Here is a 27,476-nt window from a genome sequence, read left to right as displayed (position 1 = left end):
AAAATTCCCTGTCCGGATTTGGTTATAATTTATGTCCTTATTAGTTTTATCAGGTCTTCAACGTTTGCAATAGATTTTTCAAATATTTCGTCTTCGAACATCACCGAAGAGACAATAATTGTCGAATGCACATCTGGTTCAGTAACATTGGTACCGTAAGTGTTATTCAGGTATTTATAATTTGGAAACATGTTCAGAAATACACCATAATGATGTTGGAATCTCAAAGTACACACATAAAGCGTCATACTGTGAATTTCAGTAAAGATTGTAGGACTTTTCGGAAATTGCCCTGCTGTTGGGATCGACTACCTCTTTCAGAGAACTTTCTCACAAATATTGAGAAATTTCTCTTTTTACAGTACAAAATTCAAGTTTTATTTATCATTCGTTAATAATAAGTTCATTTAGAGTACCCGGTAAGTTTTTTTTCTACCAACCTGTACCATAATGCCATTTACATTAAATTGTTGTTAATCGAGGAAAAAATCAGGTGTTTTGCGTTTTTTATGTTGTTTTTGTAAAATAGAAATATTTAAATACAAACAGGGAATTTGTTTAAGGACCTTTTGGTTAAAATATTTCCAACGTTTTATTTAAGTGACGTCTTGACCTTAAGTCTAAAAAATAGTAAACGAACACGTTATAAATTTCATGCGTTCGAAGCGCTTTTCTGGATTTACCTTCATCAGGAACGATCCAAGCCGAAAATTTGAAAGCCAAGTCTCAGAAATATATTCCATAAGTACGTATGGTGTGAACCAATGAAAACTGTAAGTTTTTCTGACTACCAATGTGTTGATACCCTTGATGAAGACAGTTTATTCCGAGGGTAATATAAGCTTGATTTATATGAAATATTTTTGTAAATTTTTCTCTTTATAAATTATAAAATGCTCTTAAAACTAAAGCAACAACTCCCTAAAAGCTGACAAAAGACGGTTTAGGCTATTCTCCTTATGTCCTTTTAATTTTGCTGTTCACAACGATTTTGCTGCATGCTCACAGCGGTTTATGTAAAATTTGAATCTCAACGTTTTGTCTGGAGGGTATCTGATGTTGGATTTCATAAACACGTGTCTTGTGCACTGAAATTAGTTTATATTTCTTTTCATCTTTTTTTAGAACTTTCAAAGCATCTCAAAATGGAGTACCTGTATATATACATATCTCTTAGGTTTGAATTAGCTTCAGAATACATCAAAATATGTTGATATTGTCTTGCTGTTGACAAGAAAGCTACTTAACATTGGTCATTAAGGTAACGTAGGATATATGCCTATGAGAAAATATATGGTCTCCACATGGTGGTTAATTCTATTTCAAATAACATGATAGACACAATCTGTTTTTCTTCCCTCGTTATTGATTTATTGAAGCATTTTGACAGGTTTAACCTGACAGAATAAATTTAAAGGGGACAAAGTAGCCTTCATGATCACCTTGGCTTTATAAACCAATTTTAAGAAAATACCTTAGAAATAATCTGTGTCTTTAGCTATGGTAGAGACGGGACTCAGTTTTGAACAGGAATAACATATTCTAAGGGATTATAGTGTATTAAGAACCTTGCATGATCTATTCATATTGTCTTTATGATTTTTATTTTAGCTATGTAATTAGTTTTTTCAAGACTTTCGTAAACCATTATGGTCTCAATAAAATCAAAGATTTCTTCTGCAAAAAACTAAACTATATATATATTCTGTACTTACTTGAAAGCCAGAAATATAGCACAAGAAGGAACAAGTAGCAAAAGGCTAATTATGTTGCAAGCTAGACTAATGTACACTAGTATCATTGGGTGCTGAAAGGTAAAAAAACAACATGCTTAAGGTTTGTACAGATGTAAGACTATACCATTGTAATTTGTAAATTGTATTTTACATATATGCATTATACTAGTTTATAGTATTTCTCTAATATGTAAGTAATAGTAGACGGATGTATTTTTATATCCAGTTAGCAATCTTTCAACCAAATAAATCAGAATGAAAATATGTTTATGGGAAGCTTGTGTTATACTAAATCTAAACAAACAGTTTGAGTCCTATTATATAGTATGATAATTAACAAAGTAACAGTCAGAAAGACATACTTTTGGAGTGCAAAAGGACGAGTTTTGCTCGTAAAATGTGCAATCTTTGGTACAAATATCACGTCACACGACGATTACCGAGACGGTTAGACAAAAAGAATGTTAGTTTTAATATGTAAATTAAGAGAATTGTGAATAATATACTAGTAAAATGTTACAGAATAAATATTAGTAAGCGAAAACGATTTTTTTTTAATTTAAAGGAAATGAATATATCAATAAAGTTTTTAAAGTTTGATAAATAATTTCATATCTATAGAAAAAATAATTTTGTATTCATTTAAATTTGGATTGCGAACAGCCCAACGGCTACTAGTAATTCTCTTCAACAAAACACGCGGTCTACAGATTGTACAATGTCAGGCTTTTTGCACCAGTAATAGGGTATTTTGACATGTTCTTTCTTTCACCATTTGATACAACTTTAATAATTAACCAGCAGAACACCAGATTCTTAGTCCTCCCCAAATATCTGAATACAATCTCCGTATATAAACTCTGTATCAATATTATGTTCATGTATGAGACTGTAGTACATGTAGTCACAATGATATTACAGTGATATGTTATTTAAATGAAAGCCAATTGTAATAAGAGGATGGAAAAAAAGATAAATTTGTACAAATATTCATGTGAAGAATTATATGAAGAATTTGTACAAAACACAACTTGTACACGACATATACAAGACAAAAACAACAGAAGTGTGGAACGTACTGACACTTACGACATACACAACCAATCAGAATCCAGATAATAAAATGTGACCATGCAGTGACCTACAGTTGATAACCTTGAAGATGTCAGACCATCACTCCCTCCAATTTAAAACGTATGTAAAAGTAGCCCTACTCTGACACAAAATAGTGCTTTTGATTTCATTATTTACTAAAACCAACCAACAAATTTGCAGAAATGAAACTTTTGGTGAAAGAGAAATATATTTTGATCATTTTGAGCCAAAATTTACTTGTCTATGAGTTTGCATAAAAAATTGAGGATTAATGCGCTCCATAATATACTAATTTAAGATTTCCAGGACACCAGGGGTTATTTTTACTAGTACTTGTCTTCCCAAATGCAGTTCTTTCTTACAAGACTTTAAACATGGGTTGAAAATTGGCACATAGAAAGTTGATACATGTACAATTCAGGATATACCTGGTTTCTATGAAGTTAAACTTAAGGTAAAACATTAAGAAAGCTGTGAAAATTGCAAAATTTGGTTGAATAGATAGGGATTTTAAATTGGTGGTCTGACATATTCAACGCCATTTGATCTCCGTTTGAGAGTTGCCTCATACCACATCTTATTTTTATAGTAACGTTCGGAGTTTAATTTTTCAACCCGATGATTCTGATTGTAATGTCACACAATATGGGTGTTTTGTACAAATCACGATGATCAAATTCTTTTGCTATCCGTTAGGCGATATGAACCTGGCTGAAATTCGTTATTTTTCTCTCGATTTATTAGTTACCAGACAACTGGCATACTTTTGTATAGAAAAATGATGCGTAAAATGTTGTATTCAGATGTTTGTTATCTCTCAACGTTCCTGATGAAGGTAAATCAAGAAAAGCGCTTCGGACGCACGAAATTTATAACGTGTTGTTTTCATTTTTTACAGCACTGGGTCGATACCTCTGCTGGTGGACTATCAGTCTCCGAGGGTATCATCAGCCCAGTGGTCAGTACTTCGGTACTGACATGATTTATAACATAACAAGGTTTCACCTCCCTCAGGCAAAGTTGACCTTGCATGGATTTTTGGCTATTTTTCTAGGTATTTTTGGTAATATAGCTCTTCAACTGTTTCAGTTCTTATTAATCATTAGCTTTCAAATATTCGGCTTTGAGCGTTCCTGATGAAGGTAAATCCAGAAAAGTGCTTCGGACGCATGAAATTTATAACATTTTGTCTTTATTTTTTTTCTACAGTGTATTATATATATGACTATGTCTGTTCCGATACTACTTGACACTTACATCAATTGGCACACATGATCTGTAGTCTGTCCATGTCTTGTTTGTTTCTGGGTCAACATACCACGATCCATTGTCTGTGCAATCTTTAAATGCATGTGCTGAAATTATAGGTAATATTTTTTTTATTTTTGTTGATATCATTAAAATGGAAATCTTGTGACTATATTTTAGGTGAGCATATCAATCTATGAATCGGACAACAGTTGACATATTATTGATAGCCTACTAACATACAACACTGTTTGATATTTGAAGAAGTATATTACATATGAAATTGTGATTTCTTTTCAGGACGCATGAATTCTATAGAATGCACTGCAAAAAAAAAATGGCTAAATGATGAACAGAAATTTACGATTTTGAAAAAAGTATTATGTTTCTTGCACAAGCTGTTGTGGGAAATAATGAATATTGATATATTAAATACATTCATCTTTGGACTGTATTATAATTCTCAAAACCTGCATGACAACTCAAAAATTAAAGTAACCATTTTACAGCAAAAATTTATGTTTAAATCTGTGGATCAAATATATAAGACATAATTGGTTAAAAACAACAAAAGTACTGGTAAAATTATAGATTTAAATACATGATGACCATCTTACAACAATCACAAGTGTTCTTCCACAGGGAAGAGTCTATAAAGTTTTAGAATCTCAACAGCAATTCAATGTTGAGAACAGTGATAAAAATCATTTAGTTCAAAATTGAGTGACATAGTAACTTAAATATTTACACATTCCTTGTAATTTTCAAGATGCATGCATCAATCTGTTTTGCTTTAAATGAAATGTTGTCAATCTGATTGGATAGGAGCATGTATCTTGAAAAAAATATGTATATAAACTTCAAGTTATCTCTTTTCATTAGTAATCTTACTAATATGATTGTAGCTTGAAATAAACTTTGAACGTGCAAACAGATTTTAATGAAAAGAGATTTGAATTAGTTTGTTAACGTCTGTGAATGATATGCAACAACATAACAATTCAATTGTTGCCAATTAACATCAATTAACATAAGTTAGATATGCACAAACATTAATCATAAAATTTAAGGGGATGGTTTTTTTTCTGATGGAATTTTAAGTTAGTCTTTAACGTAATTTTGAACACATGTCAATGATTATCATCTGATCAAGTAACATCATTATGTCAGTAAAATTTTGTTTTTACATAGTAAATAACAACTGATTCTTCTACAAACATGTTGAGGGGATTTTATTTAATCCTAATTTGAAAGTAACATTAATTTAATGAAATTTTGCCAAAACCTTAAAATCTTTCTCTTTGAAAGATTTATTTTCTTGTAAAAAATATTATTCACCTTTATACGTTCTTGATATCTCAATGCTATTAACCATGCTTTAAGTGTCAAATCATTTTTAACACAAAATTTTTAAACGCATTTTTAAACTGTATTGCCATTTTCATAGTTGGAAGTTCTCATTTCAGTGCTTTGTTTATGTTGAAATAAACATTTTAAGATGTTTCTGATGAAGAATTTGAATCCCGTTCAGCAAGAAGTAAGTATAATGTTTCTTCCTTTTTAGTTAAGACATTTCATTGTTCATTAGAATAAAAATATGCCTGTATTGCGTCACAGAACAGTGTCAATCGACTATAAAGAACAACTGCACTTGTATCTTCTTAAAATCTCCTTCTGTAATTCACGTAACACCATTCACAAATTGAACTGAACATACGTACTTGTTAGTCTAGCTTTAAACATGTATGAGACAAAAGTGGTCAATAAAACTAAAATAAAATTTATTACGTACTCCTCCAGCTTATAACTTTCGTTTAAACAACTTAAGTAGAAATATGAAAACATAATTAAAAATTGTTTGGTAGAGTTTTAAAAGCTTTTTGAGTATCCCACTTAAATGGTTTATGAGCAATCGTCAATAGTAACATTTCTATTGCTAAATTTTATTTCTATTTGAGTTGCAATATATAAGTTTGACACAGTTTTCTAGAATAGCTCGTATTTCCTCTGACGTGACCTAGTTTGAAAATAATATTATACCCAAGTCGATACTTGAGAATGAAACCACTTGCAAGAAGTAATTGTTAAAATTTACCAGCGTCAGAGGAATATGCCTTAATACAGGTTTAACAGAAATAGTCCTAACAACTTTTTGTTAGTTTTTTAAGTTATACACCATGTTCATCATAAGTCGAAGAACACGTGTAGCATGCACTGAAATCTGCAACATACACATGGGCTTGTATTATATTTGCCTTCGGGTTTATATGATCCTTTCATCCTATTTCGACTCTTCAAAATTCAAGAGTCAATCCCAAATTGAGGTAAATTATATGGCCTTCCAAATACCGTTTCGATCCCTAACATCACTGAAGAGACATTAATTGTCGAAATCCGGATATGGTGTACAAATTTTTTCACCTCATATTTGCGGTATACCATCTTTTCCGCAAGTTTATTGTTTTCTGTTTGGTACTAAATTAATATAATTAAGATCCCTTGTGTTACATCTGTGATCCGATTATTTGACAATCGTCACAGCAGTCAGCAGAGTTTAAGAACATCCGTTGTTCAACCTGCTAGTCAAATGCGTTTTGTTAAAATATACTTTTTATTTTTTTTGGTCTTTTGGAAAATGTTGTTTGTGATGTATTTAGGCCCTCTACAAAGAAATTTGTTTTGCATGCACACGTATAAAAATTGCGGTTTTTATCCAACGCAATCATAGGTTTGAACGTTGTTTTCAACTTAGACTTGTTTATATTTTTTTCGTTTGGGCTTGCATTATATTTGCCTTCGGGTTTATATGATCCGTTCATCCTATTTCGACTCTTCAAAATTCAAGAGTCAATCCCAAATTGAGGTAAATTATATGGCCTTCCAAATACCGTTTCGATTCCTAACATCACTGAAGAGACATTAATTGTCGAAATCCGGATATGGTGTACAAATTTTGGCACCTCATATTTGCGGTATACCATCTTTTCCGCAAGTTTATTGTTTTCTGTTTGGTATTGAATTAATATAATTAAGATCCATTGTGTTACATCTGTGATCCGTTTATTTGGCAATCGCCATGGCAGTCAGCACGGTTTGAGAACATCCGTTGTTCGACCTGCTAGTCAAATGCGTTTTGTTAAAATATACTTTTTCACTTTTTTGGTCTTTTGGAAAATGTTGTTTGTGCTGTATTTAGGCCCCTCTACAAAGAAATTTGTTTTGCATGCACACGTATAAAAATTGCGGTTTTTATCCAACGCAATCATAGGTTTGAACGTTGTTTTCAATTTAGACTTGTTTATATTTTTTCGTTTGGGCTTGCATTATATTTGCCTTCGGGTTTATATGATCCGTTCATTCTATTTCGACTCTTCAAAATTCAAGAGTCAATCCCAAATTGAGGTAAATTATATGGCCTTCCAAATACCGTTTCGATTCCTAACATCACTGAAGAGACATTAATTGTCGAAATCCGGATATGGTGTACAAATTTTGGCACCTCATATTTGCGGTATACCATCTTTTCCGCAAGTTTATTGTTTTCTGTTTGGTATTGAATTAATATAATTAAGATCCATTGTGTTACATCTGTGATCCGTTTATTTGGCAATCGCCATGGCAGTCAGCACGGTTTGAGAACATCCGTTGTTCGACCTGCTAGTCAAATGCGTTTTGTTAAAATATACTTTTTCACTTTTTTGGTCTTTTGGAAAATGTTGTTTGTGCTGTATTTAGGCCCCTCTACAAAGAAATTTGTTTTGCATGCACACGTATAAAAATTGCGGTTTTTATCCAACGCAATCATAGGTTTGAACGTTGTTTTCAATTTAGACTTGTTTATATTTTTTCGTTTGGGCTTGCATTATATTTGCCTTCGGGTTTATATGATCCGTTCATTCTATCTCGACTCTTCAAAATTCAAGAGTCAATCCCAAATTGAGGTAAATTATATGGCCTTCCAAATACCGTTTCGATTCCTAACATCACTGAAGAGACATTAATTGTCGAAATCCGGATATAGTGTACAAATTTTTGCACCTCATATTTGCGGTATACCATCTTTTCCGCAAGTTTATTGTTTTCTGTTTGGTATTAAATTAATATAATTAAGATCCATTGTGTTACATCTGTGATCCGTTTATTTGGCAATCGCCACGGCAGTCAGCAGGGTTTAAGAACATCCGTTGTTCGACCTGCTAGTCAAATGCGTTTTGTTAAAATATACTTTTTCACTTTTTTGGTCTTTTGGAAAATGTTTGTGCTGTATTTAGGCCCCTCTACAATGAAATTTGTTTTGCATGCACACGTATAAAAATTGCGGTTTTTATCCAACGCAATCATAGGTTTGAACGTTGTTTTCAATTTAGACTTGCTAGTATAAAAAATTTATATCTTAAATCTTAGAGTGAGATATACAATCGAGGTTTCGGGAGGAAATGGAAGTTGGGGGTTACAAACTGCTGGCAAAAGCCTATGCACTCTACATTTCTCAACTTTGTAGAGTAAGACGTGAACTCGTGCAGTCGTAGGGATAGTTTTAAGTGATGTTAACACAAACGTCACCTGATAGATGTTTTATTTCTTAACAATATTGCTGTTTTCTGCTCTTAAGTCGGGTTGTTGTCTCTTTGACACATTCCCCATTTCCATTCTCAATTTTATTTAGACGAGATATTCTCTATAAATTATCTATATTTTTCTCCCAACTACACCAATGAACTGTTTATCCGCTTTCATTTAAGAATTGAATCTTCTTTTTGTAAATTTATTGGGGTGTAAAAGCGTTGACCGAAGTACACTTTGGATGAAGCGCGGAAACGCTTCATTCTACATTTTTTTGCTAGGATCATGAAAACACGATTTCTATCAAGTTTTTCTTTTATTTACCTGTGCACTTTATTGTGGAAGCTCATGTCATCATGAATGTTACATTTCCTTTTGAAATGCAGGTTAACTTCACAATGACGCGATATTGCTGTTAGCCAATCAAAATAACGTATTTTAATGAACCATACATGTAATGTAATTATTTATTCTTACTTAATCCGTTGTCAAAAGCGATCAAGATCCTTTTTCGGACTTTGATACACGTGGAAGAATTTTGCACGGGTGTTTTCATACAATAACTTAAGATAAACAGGAAAAAAATCGTTTTCTTCTGTTCAATTCCATGTTCTGTTCAGTTCCTCTTTTTATGGAGTCTTATATACATTTCTCGGTTGGTTCGGTTTGCGCATATTCAGCAATGTCTAAAAGAAGAAGCAGAATCAATTCCTGAATTCATTTCATTTTTTTTCTCTGAAAGTCCTTCAATCTTTTAATACTAAAATCCACAGTATCATAGTCGTATATTATATTGTGGTGTAATTGCAAATGAAAAAAAAAAAAAAAAAAAACCATTTCTTATACTAAAGGACAAAGATGAGAACAATTAAAGGTTAGCGTAATTATGGTCTTCAACAATGAGCAAAATCCCTACTGTATCGTAAGTTATAAAAAGGCCCTGGTATGACAAACGTTAAACAATTCAAAAGAGAAAATAAACGTATTGCACGTAATATTTGAATGTAAAGGCGATCTTTATAAATCTAATACACGAATCTTCAGAAAACAACAAAGCAGAAAAAAAACCAACCAATAAATATTGGGATGCCTGGAAACACCGATGCTACACTATAAATAGGAAATAAATACACAAGTCTTTGGAATTATGTTTCGATATCCATGTGAGATACATCTAATGATAATAAAATAATACAATTTTGAAAAATCTGTGAAGTCCCTTAAATTACTTTGAGGGTGCCATTATCCATGCCTGTTCATTTTGTGTTGAGACTTTTTAAAGTTAATAATACAATTGTACAAACAACATTCAACATTATAATAAATTAGAAATAAAGAACAATTATTAATCTATGTTCGTTCGTATATATATAGAAGCGATTTCTTTAACCTGCAGAATCTTTCAAGATCAATCCCATCATTCCAGCAATTGTTCTGATCAATTACAAGAACTTTATAGCGAATTAATTGAGAGTATGGTGGTTCGACAACTTAAAGTCATGGCTTTCTTAGATATTTTGCTTCCTAGTAACATCACTGTTGTGTCGTTGATGCGTTATTGAAATGTCTGCTTAGGCTAACACATATATTGAAATCCTAAGACGGAACCTTCTAGAAGGTAAAAAGTAAAACAAAAATACCGAACTCGGAAGAAAAATTAAAAACGGAAAGTCCCCCATCAAATGGCAAAATCAAAAGCTCAAACACATCAAACGAATGAAAAAAATAAATGTGTTATCTTTGTGCTTGTCACCACACGAACGGCATCCTCCACATCACTTCTCTACATGTACTTGTAATGCCACTACATGTACTTGTAATGCCACTACATGTACTTGTAATCCCACCGTACAAACTACAAATATTTTTGCAATGCATTCTGCAAACGTTTATGTCATTTGCAGTCAAGAATGTTCTGTGTGTGGCATCTAATATGTTGGCTAGTCTAAGCAGCAATTTCATAAACGTCTCAATATTATATATATATTTGTGTGTATGAAAATAATTAAGACGTTTGTTAATTGGTACTTTTTCTATTATATGTTGTGATATAATTTATGCTATGATATTCTTCGTCATACACATATTAATATTTTGAATAAAATTGACAAAATTTCTAGACGGTTATTTTCCATGAAACGTAGAATTTGTTTCAGGGTTAATTAAAGTAGTGCTTGATAAAAAAAAAACTTTTTATTTTACTAATAATAGTGTCAATGTAGGAAATACGGAGTTATTTTTAAAATATCTCAAGTTGATAAAGACCTTTAATGAAATTATATATAAAATTGGTTCGTGTGGTAGATTTGTATAATGAATAACGTATCCAACTTATGCTTAATTAATAATTACAGTGATTCGAGTAACAGAGAATTAAAGTTAAAGTTTAGATAAGAAAATAATATCCAAGTAGAAACGTTAGTAAATGAATAGCCTGACTGCCAATTATAACATCATGACATTAATGGTAACATCGACGAGGGGACCGTTCCAGATTCTTCAATTAGAAACTATATATATAAGGTTCCAACTCCATAAGGCAAAGTTGACCTGAGATGAATTTTGCCTGTCCCAAGTCAGGAGCCTGTTATTCAGTGGTTGTCGTTGGTTGCTGTATATCATATTTGGTTTTCGTTTATTGTTTTGTATATTTTGTGTTCTCGTTTGACTTTTTGACTTTTGTAATTTCGGGGCCTGTTATAGATTGCTATGCGGTATGGGTTTTGCTCATGGTTGAAGGCTGTGAGTTGACCTATATGGTTGCTAACTTCTACGTCATTTGTTGATAGTTGTCTCATTGGCAATCGTACCACATTTTCATAGTTTTATATCGGTTATTGTTTAGGTCCCTTTTTGTCATATAGATGTTCACGTTTTTAAGGTCGTATACATTCTTAGCTTTCAAATGTTTCGGTTTGAGCGTTCCTGGTTAAGTTTAATCCAGAAACAACGATTCGGACGCAAGAAGTAATAGTGTTATATTCAAGGAAAAATCTTTGCACATTTCTAGATGTCATGCCAAGCTAACATTGCACTCATTAAACCCCATTTATAGGAAGACAGTAGTGTTTGTGGACTCATACCTTCCAAACATATACGTCAAATTAAAATGGTGTAATGCAGGTCTGCACGATCCATCCCGAAGGAGTAAATACAGATCAAGGTAACGCAACAATACATAACTTTTATTATTTTTCAAATCACAGAATACACAAGAGAACCAAGGAAATCTTATTTAACGCTTTATATTGCCAAAGCATTTCATCAACTTCACAACAATTGTTTCTAAGCATGTCAATATGCCATTCAAAACTAACATGCAATGGAAAACACAGCATTTGTTCAAACTATGCGTGTGGCAGAATGTGTAGATTTTTATAATTCTATATCGACAAGTGATAAAGGCTTATTTTTAAAATTTACGTACAAATAGATCTAAATCTTGTGAATTTTAAGTACTGAATCACTTGCCCTTTGGTGAATGGTCCCCTAGTAGACTAAAAGGTTCCACCAAAAATTGAATACACAATGAAAAAGGAATCTACAAAGATATTGAACAGTACAACGAACCACACCAACCACCAACACCTGGCCGTATATGATCTCCCATAGGGTTCAGTGGAACCCATGTGTCATTATTGCTGCTAATTATGCATCTGATTAGTATACGACATGAGGATGTTTATTAAGGGACTCCGAATCATTATACCTAAAGTCCATAAAAGTTTGTGTCTTTAGAGAAGAAATTTGAAAATTGACGAAAGTTTTTTGCGATCTGGAAGAAAGGAAGTATGTTTTTAAATAAAATACCTTCCATGTATTATTTCTGGCATGTATGATCCAGCGATCAATTTCACAAAAATCTTACGAGAAAAAATACTCTTTAAGTAGTGAACATTTCAGTATAACTTACGATAATTGTTGTCGTAAGATTTTATGGGGAAAGAGCCCCAAATCATTCCTGTAGATCCACAAAAAAAAAGGATTATTTCAAATAAGGACCAATGGGAGTTCGCATGACAGCACTCAGTGGCGCTATATACACCATCAGATTAGTATGAAATGAAGATTTTTAATAGTGTTTGGTAAAATTATCCGTCTAGTTCAGAATAAAAGATGGTTCAATTGAAATTTAAGATCGTCAATGTCATCATGAGCCGACTGTGTTACATGGGCCAGATGAACTAAAACATCACTACAGGAATATCAATGAAAACTAACCATAATAAAACATTCAGCTTGTTCAATTACACAATGATAATCACCAATATTAGTGTAATAAAAAATAATATACCACGGGAGTGATATATCTTATTGACAAGTGCAAGTTACTATTTCCTCACATAAACTTATTTTACTTTAATGACCTTTAATTTGATGAAAAAAATAGTTTGTATTTTCACATGAATAAATTCACAATTCAAAAATGTAGTTCCCATAATTACAAGCACTACGATGTTATATTGCAGACTTTTAGCTACTTTAAATCTCACCTGGCCAAAAGGTCAAGCTTTACTCATCACTTGGCGTCCGTCGTCAGTCGTCGTCGTCCGTCGTCGTTAACTTTTACAAAAATCTTCTCCTCTGAAACTACTGGGCCAAATTTAACCAAACTTGGCCACAAGTTACATTATTGGGGAATGTAGTTAGAAAAATGTGTCCGATGACCCCGACCGCCAACCAAGATGGCCGACATGGCTAAAAATAGAACATAGGGGTAAAAAGCAAGTTTTGTCTATTCTTTTGAAAACTGTTATGATAGAGAAATTCTGACAGGGCAAAAATGTTTAGAATGTTGAGCTCTACCAATTGTTCATTGACGTCAAAACTGTCAACCGACTTCTTATAGGAGTTATTGCCCTTAAATGACAAATTTTACCTTTTTTTTATTTTGCCTTTTATCTTGAAAACTATAATAGATGGAGAGAAACTTTAAGTTGAAAAAATGATTAGCAAGACAAGATCTACGAATAAGTATGATGGTTGAAATCGTCAGTCGACTCCTGATTAGAGTTATTGCCCTTTGGTGACAATTTTTACCAATTTCTTTTCTTTTTGCCTTATATCTTAAAAATTATAATAGATAGATAGAAACTTAAATAAGCAAAAATGATCAGTAAGACACGATTTACATTTAAGACCAATGGAGGAAATTTTCCGACGACTCTTTATTGGAATCATTGACCTTTAATGACGATTTTTACATTTTTTTCGCATTTTGCCTTATATGATAAACATTATAATAGATAAATAGAAACTTTTAATAGCAAAAATGATCTGCAATGCAAGATCCACACACAAGTCAAATTTTGCCGTAGAGTTAGTAGACTGTCACTCATAGGAATGTTCGCCCTTAGATGAGGATTTCTTTACCCTCTTTTGTGTTTTGTATTTTGAGCAAAAACTAAAGAAGATAGAGAGAAACTAAACAGACAAAATGATCAGAAATTTTTGTCGTGGACTCTATTCTTGTCTACAATGTTTGAGAGAGTCTATTGTTGATTATGCACGACCTAGGTGAGAGACACAGGCTCTTTAGAGCCTCTAGTTTAACTTTCAAATGATAGGTCCGTTTGGTAACACCACAACTGTTGGTTGATAAATCAGTAAGGATAAGTTGCTTCTACTTCAAGCATACTCAGGACAAATAAGAAGTTTTATCATTAGAAGATTTATGATACAACATGTCTCTTGTGATTTCATAAGTTGTCTAAAATTATTTAGTATCCGTCTAACCTAGATGGTATTTGATGGAGTCATTAAACATCGAATTTCCGAAAAATTACATAATTTTGATTCAAGTGTCTATTAAATTTCAGTGCAAGCAATTTATCTTCTCTAAGTCCAAGTATTAAACTGGTCGTAACTTATTTTACAAGTATTTAACAAGTTTCTTTCATCCCACAGAATAAATAAAAACTCCTTTAATAACCTTAAGGATGAAAATAAAACTAAATAAATTAACACACAATCTGTTGTGACACTGATTCTTCTTATTCATCCAATCTTTGAATAAAAGTGAAATAGATGGAAATACCTCGTACTGAAAATGTAAACTAATTTACATGTAGTACTATATATGTACCTTACATAACATAAAATCTTCATAACATGAAATGCGTATGTTGCAACCGCGTTCTACAAAAAACAAGTATCAGTGATGCTACGGTTTAATGATAAATTTAATTTTTTATATCTAAATTCAATGATTTTATGTTTATTATAACAAAAAAGAATTTATTTGAATGTGTATACAATGAATTGTCAATATATCTTACAGTGTTCTGTAATATATCGTTGAAGTAACGTTTAATGGTTCAAAATGAAAAAAAAAAAAAACGATTTTACGTTTTTCTCTAAACTTCGGACATGTACGATTGCTCTACTAACATATTTATATTCACGCGAAATATCGAAACTAAGCACAAGCGCGGCATAACATAGAATGGAATTTTTTTCGTATTTGATTGAAATTATGCAGCATTTTATATAAAGCATTAGGCAAATAAACAGTAGAAACAGTGAAAGATATTATATATATTAAAACCAAATACAAGATGTACGTGAATGACCCATATTTCTTTCTTAAAGACATTCCTTACATTTGATGCATTTGATATATAGAAAATATGGTTATATATAAATTAAATTATATCCAATCATAAATCAAATAAAGTTAAAGTAAAACATAACAGTGATTTAATAGTAGTTATAACGTCTATAACTTCAAATGGGTGCAACAGCCGTAAACAAAGATAAATATTTACTGTACAATCATTCATACAGCTGCTATACGGCTTTTAATTTAGGACATTTCACTGGAAAATCGAAAGTTGTTCAAAGCTAGTAAAAAATATTTTTCAATATTGACAAAATACTCAGTAAAATACGGAAGCCCATTTAGGACCTCCCAAAAATATATATTTGAATTCGAAATCACGAATTGAAGAATTCATCAAAACAGATTAAATTTGTGATAACGAATTTCCGGAATTAGTTATAACAGTTTTTGTAATTCATAATAACGAATTAAATTCGTTATCACAATTTTTTGTAATTCGAGATAACGGATTAAAATCGTAATAACGAATTTTATAAATCGTGATAACGAATTGTATAAATCGTTATAACGGATTGAATTCGTTATCACAGATTCTTAGAACTTATTATCACATTTTTTTGGTAATTCGTGATTACGGATTAAAATTGTTATAACGAATTTCATAAATAGTTATAACGGATTAAATTCGTATCACAAATTCGAAGAAATAGTTATAACGAATTTAATCCGTTATCACAAATTATACAATTTGTTATACCGATTTTAAGCTGTTATCACGAATTACAATAATCTGTGATAACGAATTTATTCAGTAATCACGAATTACAAAAAAACTGTGATAACAAATTACATAAATTACGTGAGAACGATTTTAATCCGTAATAACGAATTATAAAGTTCGTTAATACGATTTTAATCCGTTATCTCGAATTACAAAAAATTGTGATAACGAATTTAATTCGTTATTACGAATTACAAAAACTGTTATAACTAATTTTGGAAATTCGTTATCACGAATTTAATCTGTTATAACGAATTCTTCAATTCGTGATAACGATTTAAATTCGTGATTTCGAATTCAAATATATATTTTTGGGAGGTCTTAAAAGGGCATCCGTAGTAAAACAATACGCAAACGTTTATATTTTTCAAAAACCCATACTAGTAATTCAATTGCAAACACACGGAAACAAATGCATTGACCAATCTGAAAGCCGAATGAAATTAATTTTGTTCATTCCTTACACTTTTAAAATTTTGTTATTTGATATTACACATTTTATTAAAGGTTATTTCGATATTATTTGACAATTACTCGTTTTTTTCCCAATGATCCACATTTTCTAGGTACAAATCATCCAATATCAGTGTTACCGTCTTACAGAGGGCATGCCTTGGACACACACAACTAGATTTGGAAGACATCAAAGGGACAATTAAAATCATAAGTCTAAGAAAATGGTGAAAAAGAACACGACAAAAATAGTCTTCAAAACACTCCATTGAAAACTAAAAACTGAGCAACTCGCACCCCACCATAAACCAGCGTAATTTCATGTGTTCCGGAAGAGTAAGCAGAACCTACTCCAATAGTTGTACACGTCGTGTTGCTGATGGATGGCAAGTGCAAATTTGATGAAAGGCGCATTCGGGGATGTCACAATCTACGGCAATTGAACTATTTTTTTTTGCAAATGAATGCAAACTGGTTGTGGTTAAAATTCAATGCAAAAATTCATATGTGAAAAACCCAAAGAAAAAAAACCCACGCAATCTGCAACATCTTTATTTCTTCAATTGTATTCAACGTCTATACGCCCTTTGACTTCGTGTTTATTATAAAACAGTCCGACGTTGAAGAATTTTAATAGCATATTTTTCTAGAATCTTTTATATTTCAATTTTTCAAAGTTTAATCAACTTTTCGAATATTCCACTGAAGTTAACAATGCTCTCTTTTAAAATAAGATATACATAGGCATTCATTTAATCTGAAATATCATGCATACAGCGAACAATTAGAAACCAGTTCTTAAAAGTCAGGCGTACAAGATGAGACGTGTAAATTCATAAAATATAATTTACATGGAATATTCATTGCGAACATAGTTCAATTAGTTTCCGGTGTTTTTATTTTTTTAAAAAAACAACATATTCAAATGAACAGGAAATATTGACTGATGTACTCAGTCAAATACTCCTTGATACAATTTTGGTCTCTGACATTTTATCGAAATTTCTGCTTTATATCAAATTTGAAAGGATTAGTTTTACAAAACCTGCGATACAATTATTTCTAAGAGAAATGTCAGTGACAACGAGAGCTCAATAACTTTACTAGTTGACAATTATTGCTTTGGATGCCAAATTTATCTTCCTTGTCTGTTGTAAATTACAATTATCTTTCATATTTCAGAAAGTACTTCATTTTTTATATCATATAAATATGTTAGACTTTTATTATGATTTAATTTCAAACATAGTAACATGATTTAAGGATTTCCTTTAAACATCTTCTTTGAACATTGTTGAACTTGATTCAGATCAAAACCTTCCCCACTTGAAAAGCTGTTTTCGTAAATTCAAACACTCGACCCGCAATCACCTTTACTTATAAATTCCTTTACTTTCGTTCAACTTCAATACCTGCACATTTTAAATCACCCTTTGTGTTTTATTAGCTATAAAAATACTGGAACAGAAACCCATTGATGATTCTAATTATTTGCAATAGGTTTATGACAATTTTATTACAACACATATTGATCAATCTCTTTTTAAGTCAGCTTTCTCTTTACTTATTGTTAAGTTTATATAGCATGTTAAGTCCATATAACTTAAATACTGTTCATATTTGTAACTTAATTACACAGCTGAAAATAATGCCTCCTCAGAAAACCAACAAAGATGCTAAAAATATTACCTTTATTGCCACTTGAACGTTGTGTCTATAAAATGTAGATTTATATAGCATCTCACATAAAGAAAAAATATAACCACATAGACATATAGATGTAACCACATAGACATATAGATATTTTGACTGTTTATGATACCACACGGGTAGTAATATTCAATAATATAGAAACTATATACAACACACTAGGGTTTTTTCACAAAATATCCATAGCCACATCCATATCTTAAACCGGTTGCACAGTCAAAAAGAGAAGGAATATAACCAAGGGACAGTCAAACTTTATAACTCATATGGAGATAGATATATTTGCAGAAGTGTATAATGTAAAGCCAAACATACTAGTTATTATAATTATTTCCAATTAAATTCAGTATTACATTTTGTTTGTTCTTTGAAATTCAAGAAAAAGGACTAAATTTAAAAAAAATAATTGATATTATTATATATACATACTGAATACGAATTTAAACGCAAAATCCCAAGCCCCCCTTTTTTGGTCTGTTTTTGAATAAAATTCAAAAATATTATTTCAATACGTTACTGAAACATTTGGTTACATGGTACTCTAACAGTTGAGTCTCGCATTGAACTTTTTTAGTTTAGAATCTTGCGATAAGTCAATCTGTGGTTAAAATTAAAACACACAAATTTTCTCACTGGACCAAATGCAAAAATCGTTTAAAATCTGCATTACTTTTTAAAAAAGCCTTGAAAGTTTGATAGATGGATTCAGTAGCCTCAATAGCCGAGTGGTTTAAGTAGTTAATCCACAGTGTGAGTTTTAACCCAATCCATGGCGAGATGTGTTCAACTTTGATGTTAATTTGTTATGGATTGCCAGTTTTCCTATCAAAGGTCGGTGGTTCTCTCCGATTACTCCGGCTTATTCCACCAATGAAAATTGTTCGCAATGATATAACCAAAGTAACTGAAAGTGGCACCCCCAAAAAAACTATAAAAAACAAGCATTCTGAGAGTATTGCATGGCAATACATAGTTCCCTACCGGTTAAAAATTCTTTGTACTGGAACAAAATGCTAATTTGATCTTTAACTTGTCATAGTGTTAACTATATAACAAATACCAAGTCTATATCTTCAAGCATGATGAAAAAAAGTGTGGAAAACTGCACAAAATCATCAGACCAGAACAAAATTCGAAGTTGATCTGTAACTTGTCATGATAAAACAATACACCAAATATCAAAGCAATATCTTCAAGGACAGACATACAGACGGATGAAGTGCAAACCTAAAGTCCCCCTCGACTTCGTCGATAGGGGACTAATAACCAAAACCACAAGGTCTATTAAAGTAGAAATGTGTCAAAAATGATAATGAGTTAAACTATGGAATTTGCAAACGTTAAAATCTGAAAATCGAAAATGTCTAAAACTTGCTGAAATGCTCTGTAGTCATATCATAAGTCTTTAAAATCTTAGAACACTTGATTGGTCGACTTTCAAAGAAAATCTGTGGTTCTATTCTTTTTACTAATCCTTTATATTTTATTGTATAAAAGATACTAGTCAACAATTGTAACAACACAATTGAACTCGAATATAGACAGCAACCCGACCAAAGAGCAAAAAACAGCCCAAGGCCACCAATTGGTCTCCAACACAGCGAGAAAATCCCACACCCGGAGACGGGCTTCAGCTGGCCCCTAAACAAAAATGTGTACTAGTTCAACCTCCTCCAAATATTTAAAAAAAAAATAGGTTTTTGCGTTTTTTAGCCGTTTCATGGCATTTGAAACATTCTACACCCCTCCCCCAGTCAAATGTAATATATGTATTGATATTGTTCAATACCTACGAGAACGTTGCATTTCTTGAATTTTATAAGCTGTAGTCAAATGGATTGATAAATACTAAAGTAAGGGTTCCAGTCCCGGTTGGAAAGGAAGCAAAAGTCCGATCTACTCTAAGCTGATTTCCTAGTTTTTGATGACTCACTTTAAAAAATGTCATTTTCATTTCGTAAAATCACTACATTCTTTTTTTTTTTTATTAATTAAAGATGTCAAACTTATCTTTCTTCGTTCAGGAAAGAAAAGAATTACTTACTTCGTTAAGGAAAAAAAAAGAATTCATGTTGAAAAGAACGATCACTATACAGGATAAATAAGTATTGTAGACAATGTCAGTAAAATCTGTTTTACAGTGAATTCCATAAGTTTACAGTCATCTTTTCGAAAGTTTAACGGACACCATCAATATTTTGGTTGGCATGAATTGAATATCTGCGACCACAGATATGTTCTTTTAGTCAAAGTCACAACAATAACAAGAAATTACTGATCCAAAGGTTCCAGAAACCAGAAACATAAGATAAAGCCTCAAAAAAGTTTTACGGGCGCCATTTTGACTTGGTTGAAAGCCACAGAATATCTTACTACGAATATGTTCCTTGGCTGTAACCATTCTACCAACTTCTTTTTCTCGTTCATGTCTATCATAATATTTTTAAATGCCATTTGCAAGATGAATGATGCCGTTAGTGAGAAGAAATCTCTAGCTCAGTGTTCCTGAGCACCCAAGTTTTGTGTCGTATTCTTTTCTCTGAAATGTTTTTATTCACTATACTGTTTGTCCGTCCTCAGAATTTCGAAAGTTTATTGTTCTTGATTTTTATCTATATTACTTGCCACTGCCTACGAATTTTAACCGATTTTGTATATTCTGAGCAATACAATGAGTGTCACAAGTGTAACAGAAACTGGTTACTCTTTTCTTACAAAAATAAAAGCTACATCCATATCGGGAATAATGAAAGTGAAAACCATGCTTAAAAATGTATTTACTAATACTAAAACTAATATTTAAGAAACGCAGCCCTTATTCAGTTACATGTAATTACAAGAACAATGGTAACATTTCCCAAACAGTGTTGTCGGTTAGGTATAACATGCCATTCGATTGTTTTATTTTACGCTACAATAACGATTATTCCATCACTTATCAACAGTTAATCATTCAAATTAAGCAATTATTTCCCTTTTAGAGAAGGATTCTAAATAACACGATGACATTTTTAGGTGAAACATTTTTCCAAGTTTTTTTTTCACATCGTTATATATAAAACATATTTTACTCTCTTCAATTCTGCTTATATTTTGTCTCAAATGCGTGTTGCAGTAAATATCAATTGACTGCTCTAAATGACGATTTGGAAATCATCATTTTAAATGTCATTGATTTACTAAACTTTGGTGAATGTACAAAAACAGCTTGTTATGTGATTTCATCTATACAATGGCCAGACACAATAGAAAACCCAGGTGTTCTGTCAATAAATGTAACATGTAGAAACAACTAATACATTAATTGATATGAAATACAAACAAAACGTCAAATTGATCTTAACTTGTCATTACTTTAATCTAATCTGAAATGCATTTCTAGTGTGCATTAAAACCTACATCTAAACATCAGAAGAATTTAACACTTTGTTTATATTAAATATGTAAACCTGTAGGAAGCAGAATGAATCTATCACTTATTGCATCTTTCACAAAATGTTTTAAAACCATTAAGGATTAAACATGTACTAGTCTTTAATCATTGTTACGTAAAACTGATTTAGAATAACCATGACTCAGCAATGCACTATCATTACTTACATACGTTAAAATGTATACTAAAAAGAAGTCAAAGGATACATTATACAGAATGGATCACTGAGTCTGTCAGTTTCTTTTTTTTTAGAACTTTTTTTATAGTTATATAAGCTTAAGTAATCTTGAGGTGAAATTCTAATTGTATAATATTATCAATAGTACTAGGTCAATAAATTACAATTTTTTTTTTGGAAGGACAATGAAAAGATGTATGGAGGGGCAAAAATATAGACATAACATATACCTATTCTTATTCGAAATCCAAGTTAAAACAGACCCAAAAGTTACAAACCAATCCTACTTCTACATACATGTGAACTACACAGAATATTGAGACTTGCAAATACACGGAACAGGTAGCAGGATAAACCAGCAGAAACATTTTCATATTTAACTACACCTTCTTTACAGATATAAAGATTTTCTCAGGTACGACCAGCGTAGAAGTCAATATCAAGGAATGGGAATAGGGACAAATCGAAAACATGACAACTAATTAGATCTTTGTCAATATCCTTAATGGCCCTGTAGATGCATTCATTCGAAAATTGTATTAATAAAAAATGTGTAAAAATGCTTTTAAAGTAACACGAAAGAACAAAATCGATGCAAAATGAAACATATTTTTAAAATGGCATTATGTAACAGTTTTACGACCATCTGAGGTAATATAAAAGTCAAAACGTCATTTATCGAAATAGGAGTTAGTAAATGACTATTTTCATGTTCTGTCTACACAAGTTTTAGAAAACCTTTATTCAAAAAAGAAAAGAAACAAATGTTAAGAAAAAAATTAACATGTTTCTAAGTCATAATGGAACAAGTTCAGGTGTATTTCAAACATTTTTAAGGGGAAACATGATTATGTTTCTACCAAAACATACGATCACAATAAGTCAAGTACCCCGTTTACCGGTATGTGTCAATAAACAGTAACAAACATCAAACGGAAAATTATCGAGCCAGTTGTAATAGGGAAAGAAAATTCCACACGAATTTCTATCGTCATGAATTTGTATTTAATCTCAGTACATGTACAAGGGATATGACATGCTACCGTAAGAATTTCAATTAAGCCAGTATGCTGTTGCATTATTATACCCCGCTCTAAAAAGATGGGGGTTTACTGTTTTACTTCTGTCTATCCGTCCGTCCATCCGTCCGTCCGTCCGAATATTTTTCGTCTCATCTTTCTCAGGGACTACATCAAAGGATTTCTGAAATTTGGTTTCAGTGTTTATATAAGTCAGCTATACCGTGTAATGCGTTTTCAGATTCATCACTCAACAACAAATGCATATTTGGGCTAGGGTATGATCAGCGAGCAGTAGCTCGCAGTTTCATTTGTTTAAATTCTGGTTAACCTTGGTCAAACAGAAATATTTGATCTTTGATAGAAATTTTTTTTGGAATACAAACTTCTAGGACTAAACAAGCTTTTTGACTAAGACGAGCCATTAGATAAAAAGTTGTTTCCTTTCACACTTCTTTATAAAGAAGAAATAATCTTTTTTTAAAAGTTAGCTACTGTCTTACTCGAAAAATTCAATCCATCTCCGTGTCCGATTCTCTGCAACACGCGAGGTTAACATAACCATCGTATCAGCTGAATATATATATTTTATCAAAGCTTTTAGATTATTTTCATCATAACGTATTTTACTAACCATCGATACATCTGACGTTTTATGTTTATTGAATTACTTTGACTGATTACTGTGCTACTAGTTCTAAATATATCAAAAGAGTGTCCGATTTTCCCTGAAAAATTGTCTTCGTTTAATTTTAAAATGAATTGTGATTTCCAGTGTTTTAACACATACATTGAGCAGTAAGCTGCTTTAATATAAAAATAAGGATATGTGTTATGATTGTCAATGAGACAACTATCCACCAAAGTTCAAATGAAGTGGATGTAAGCAATTATAGTCAACCGTGATGCCTTCAACTATGAGAAAACCCCATACTGTATGGTCGGCTTTAAAAGGCTCCGACATGAAAAATATGAAACAATTCAATTGAGAAAACTAACGGCCTAATTCATAACAAAACAACTTACGAAAAACAAATATGACAGACATGAACCAATGACAACCACTGAACTACTGACTTGGGACAGGCACATAAAAATGTGGCGGGGTTAAACATGTTTGTGAGTGCTCAATCCCCTCCTAAACCTGAGACAGTGGTGTAACAGTACAACATAAGAACAAAAGTTCATTGCATTTTTAAAACTTGATTAAAATGTATTTGACAATATCTTCTATTTTGTACCGAATTCCAGAATTTAAAGTAACGTGCAAAAATAAACAGCGGAAATTCGACTAGATAGGATTGATGTAAAGTATTTAAACATCATGGAACATTAAAAGGTTTTCAATTTCACTATCCAAAGCTTGATTCACTTAACGTTCGCTGAAATAACTCATTACAAAGCTATTGTGAACACAGTTTTTTTTATAGAAAAAAAGGATTGTTAGGACTGTTGAAATACAAAGTATAGCTGTCATTTTGCATTCTTGTCTCTTAATGGGGCAACGTTCGGTAACCGCCTTCAAAACATAATTTCCAGTAAAACACAGCAATACCCTAATCCTTAATAATTGTTTGGGATCATTTGTTACGACAGATTTCATAGCTTAGGGAATAATATAAGTTTGTTTTTATCGAACTTGAAACATCTGTGTTATACTACCGATTCGATCTTTAGTTATGCTTTTTGAAAAGGAACAGGAAAAACAAATCGTACTCACATTTGAAATACGATAGAAAAAGGTAACTAGTAGTTCGTTTTCAAGGATTACTCTACCAGTTCTAGTGACAAGTTTTATGGATGCCTTTTTTTTTCTTATCTGTACTTTAATTTCAAGTGATCTTAATTTTGACACGATTTAAAGGAAGATCGATACACAATGAGGCACATGCTCACATGATGAAAAGAAAACAACAGTGAAATGAAAGCTTGGGCAATATCAGATGCGCTTGATGGGTAAGCATACTCTACGGATGACACCCTGCCATCTGCCATTTAGTCAAATCCTTCAGTTATAATATCCGTATTTAGAAAGATTAAGTGCAAGAAAAAGTTACTTGTTTGAGAATGGTGTGTTGTATATTGAGTCAGTTGTCGGCAATATATATCAAATGTCCATTGGCAAGTCCAAATGCTCAGAAGGAATATGCAATTCTTTTATATATACTAATATAAGCGGGAGGTTTGGCTAGCCATAAAACCAGGTTCAACCCACCATTTTTTTCTTAAAATGTCCTGAACCAGGTCAGGAATATCGCAGTTGTTATCAAACAGTCCTTTTCTATGTATGTTGGCGTTTGTTTTTGTTGCAGTTCAGTGTGTCTGTTGTTCTGTTATTTTCCTCTTATAGTTGATGTGTTTCCTTCGGTTTTAATTTGTAACCCGGATTTGTTTTCTCTTCATCGATTAATGACTTTTGAACAGCGGTATACTACTGTTGCCTTTATCTATTACAAAATCGAAACAACTATTTACAAGGCAAGATACATACGAACCAAGCAACATTTTAAAAGAATCCTCGATGGTAACGCTTTATATTATTATATATATAGAATATCAACGTTTGCCGGTATAATCGAAGGAAAAGGCTTCTTACATCCAGTGACTAATATTACATTCACAATCCGGACAAGAACAAGTTTAACAATGAAAGTTCAGATATGATTAGGTACGAATAGAAATGGCTTGAATGCTTTACATACAACAAAGTAAACTATTTGGAGAAGAGTTCTGAATGTGGTTGCACTTGAAATCGAGCGGTATGTCAAATAGTTCAAAAGGCTTACAGCAGATGATTTACGAAAACATTGTACTCAAAACTAGTTTTAAGAGTTTTTCAAACGAGTCCACTGGGATTTGACTAAACGCTCCAAACGCGAGTCGGCAAAGAAATCGAAGATTACTATATTCCTCAGATTAAATGAAGCAACTCATTTAAACAGAAACAAGCATTTTTTTACGATTATAATAAGGTATTGTGGAAAAAAATATGAAAATTTCTTGTTTGACTATATTTTCATTACTAGTGCGATCGTGTAATGAAAATACGCCTTTTTACAAGTTAAAACGTCCCAAAGCACCAAATGATCAATAGTTTCATAACAAAAAAAGAATAAATTAAATTCCATGTGCAAGTTACATGTTTGAATTGTGAAAGACATTTATAAAAAAAAAATGTATTGTTTCTGAGACAACGAATGTTTTATTCATTTTTATTTTCTTTCAAACCCCATAAAGAAGTAATTGATACAATTCAAAATGTAATAACAAACAGACAAAGGGTAAATGCGTTAAAATTTCCATAACGTTAGCATAGTAATGGGAAAAGTTAATAACACATCTATTTGTTTATTGTCTGATGGAGAATTTTACAATAACAGCTACGAAGATTTGTCTACACCGTGGTAAAAATGCAACTGCTGCGCACATACATTTGTAAATGTCTAAAACATTCTTAAACCAGAAAGAAATACCCAAAAGGTTTTAAGGACCGTCTTGACATTGCTACATGTACAATGCATGAGGAGTGAATTTTCAACTCACCGTAAGAGCCCTTCCAGGAAGTAAATACATGAATAATAGAAATAAAAGAGCTATTCCTTAGATTTATTATTTATTTTTCTATATAAATAATGAGATGTGGGCTATACGTTAATCAGAAATCAGCTGAATTGCACAGACAATTCTCCTAAGATACTTGGTGTTTTATTAGATCTTTTGTCAAGTGTATATCCCCATATATTTCTTTTCCTTACCGAATATCTTTGGTTCGTTCTTTCTTCAAATAATAATAAAAATGACAACAATAGAAAAAAAAAGAAATATATATAGGTATTAATCACATATCATGAGGCGACGAATGACAGACAAAAGACAATCAAAAGTAAAGAGACGCAATGATTGGTCAACACGGATATCAGAACAAACCGCTACACTATTAACACTTGTCTTAACTGTTGCTTCTGACAAGCAATGAATCAGAGCCAAGCTACACTCGGCGATAAGTCATTTTCGGGATTGAGGCTATGACAATTGAACACACCCTTGGTTATGTGTGACACATGTATTGCTAATTGCTAAGAAAGTCCCGAGAACGGCCGTAAAACGTTTAAAAAGAAAGGAGTCTAACTTAAATATTACGAACCCTTTGATCAGTAGCTTCCTTGTATAGCAGCAACTCTCTATCACGGAAATGCTAAAAATAAACGTATGTAATGTTGCACCATCTTAGCTATGTTTCCCCTGTTTTCAGGTGCTGAAACGAATGTTGCTACGCAATAACTGACAGTAAACGACTGGAAAATTTTCAATCACGCTGTTGTCGTAAATTGGTTGTTTTAAAATATAAGCCACGATATAGAGCAGAGGCACAATTTGGATAATCGCAAACAAATGTGCAAACATACAACGTTTTCACATCAATAAGAATTACCAAATCTCTTTTAAACTAAAAAAACTAAAAAAAAAGATTTATCAATCCTTAGAATTACAGGAGTATACCAAAAACTACGAAATAATGAGTGATATCAAGCTTTAATAGATATAAGAAGATGTGGTATGAATGCCAATGAGACAACTCTCCATTCAAGTCACAATTTATAAAAGTAAACCATTATAGGCCAAAGCACGGTCTTCAACACGGAGCCTTGGCTCACACCGCACAGCAAGCTATAAAGGGCCCCAAAAATTACTAGTGTA

General features: G+C 31.9%; 1 protein-coding gene across 1 annotated transcript in view; it reads right to left on the bottom strand.

The window, feature by feature from the left end:
• LOC127730391 (calcitonin gene-related peptide type 1 receptor-like) overlaps positions 1-27,476 on the bottom strand; it is a 78,240-nt gene that overhangs the window by 18,800 nt on the left and 31,964 nt on the right. The window contains exons 3-4 of the mRNA XM_052238771.1: positions 4,089-4,186; positions 1,716-1,807 (exon numbers count right to left, since the gene is read on the bottom strand). Of these exons, the coding sequence (XP_052094731.1) occupies positions 1,716-1,807; positions 4,089-4,186 (190 nt within the window). The remainder of the gene's footprint in view (positions 1-1,715; positions 1,808-4,088; positions 4,187-27,476) is intronic.

Source organism: Mytilus californianus, unplaced genomic scaffold, assembly GCF_021869535.1.
Source record: "Mytilus californianus isolate M0D057914Y unplaced genomic scaffold, xbMytCali1.0.p SCAF_2, whole genome shotgun sequence".
Classification (NCBI taxonomy): Eukaryota; Metazoa; Mollusca; class Bivalvia; order Mytilida; family Mytilidae; genus Mytilus; species Mytilus californianus.
The sequence above is the reverse complement of the archived record's forward strand: the minus strand, read 5'-3'. Positions and strand labels throughout refer to the sequence as shown.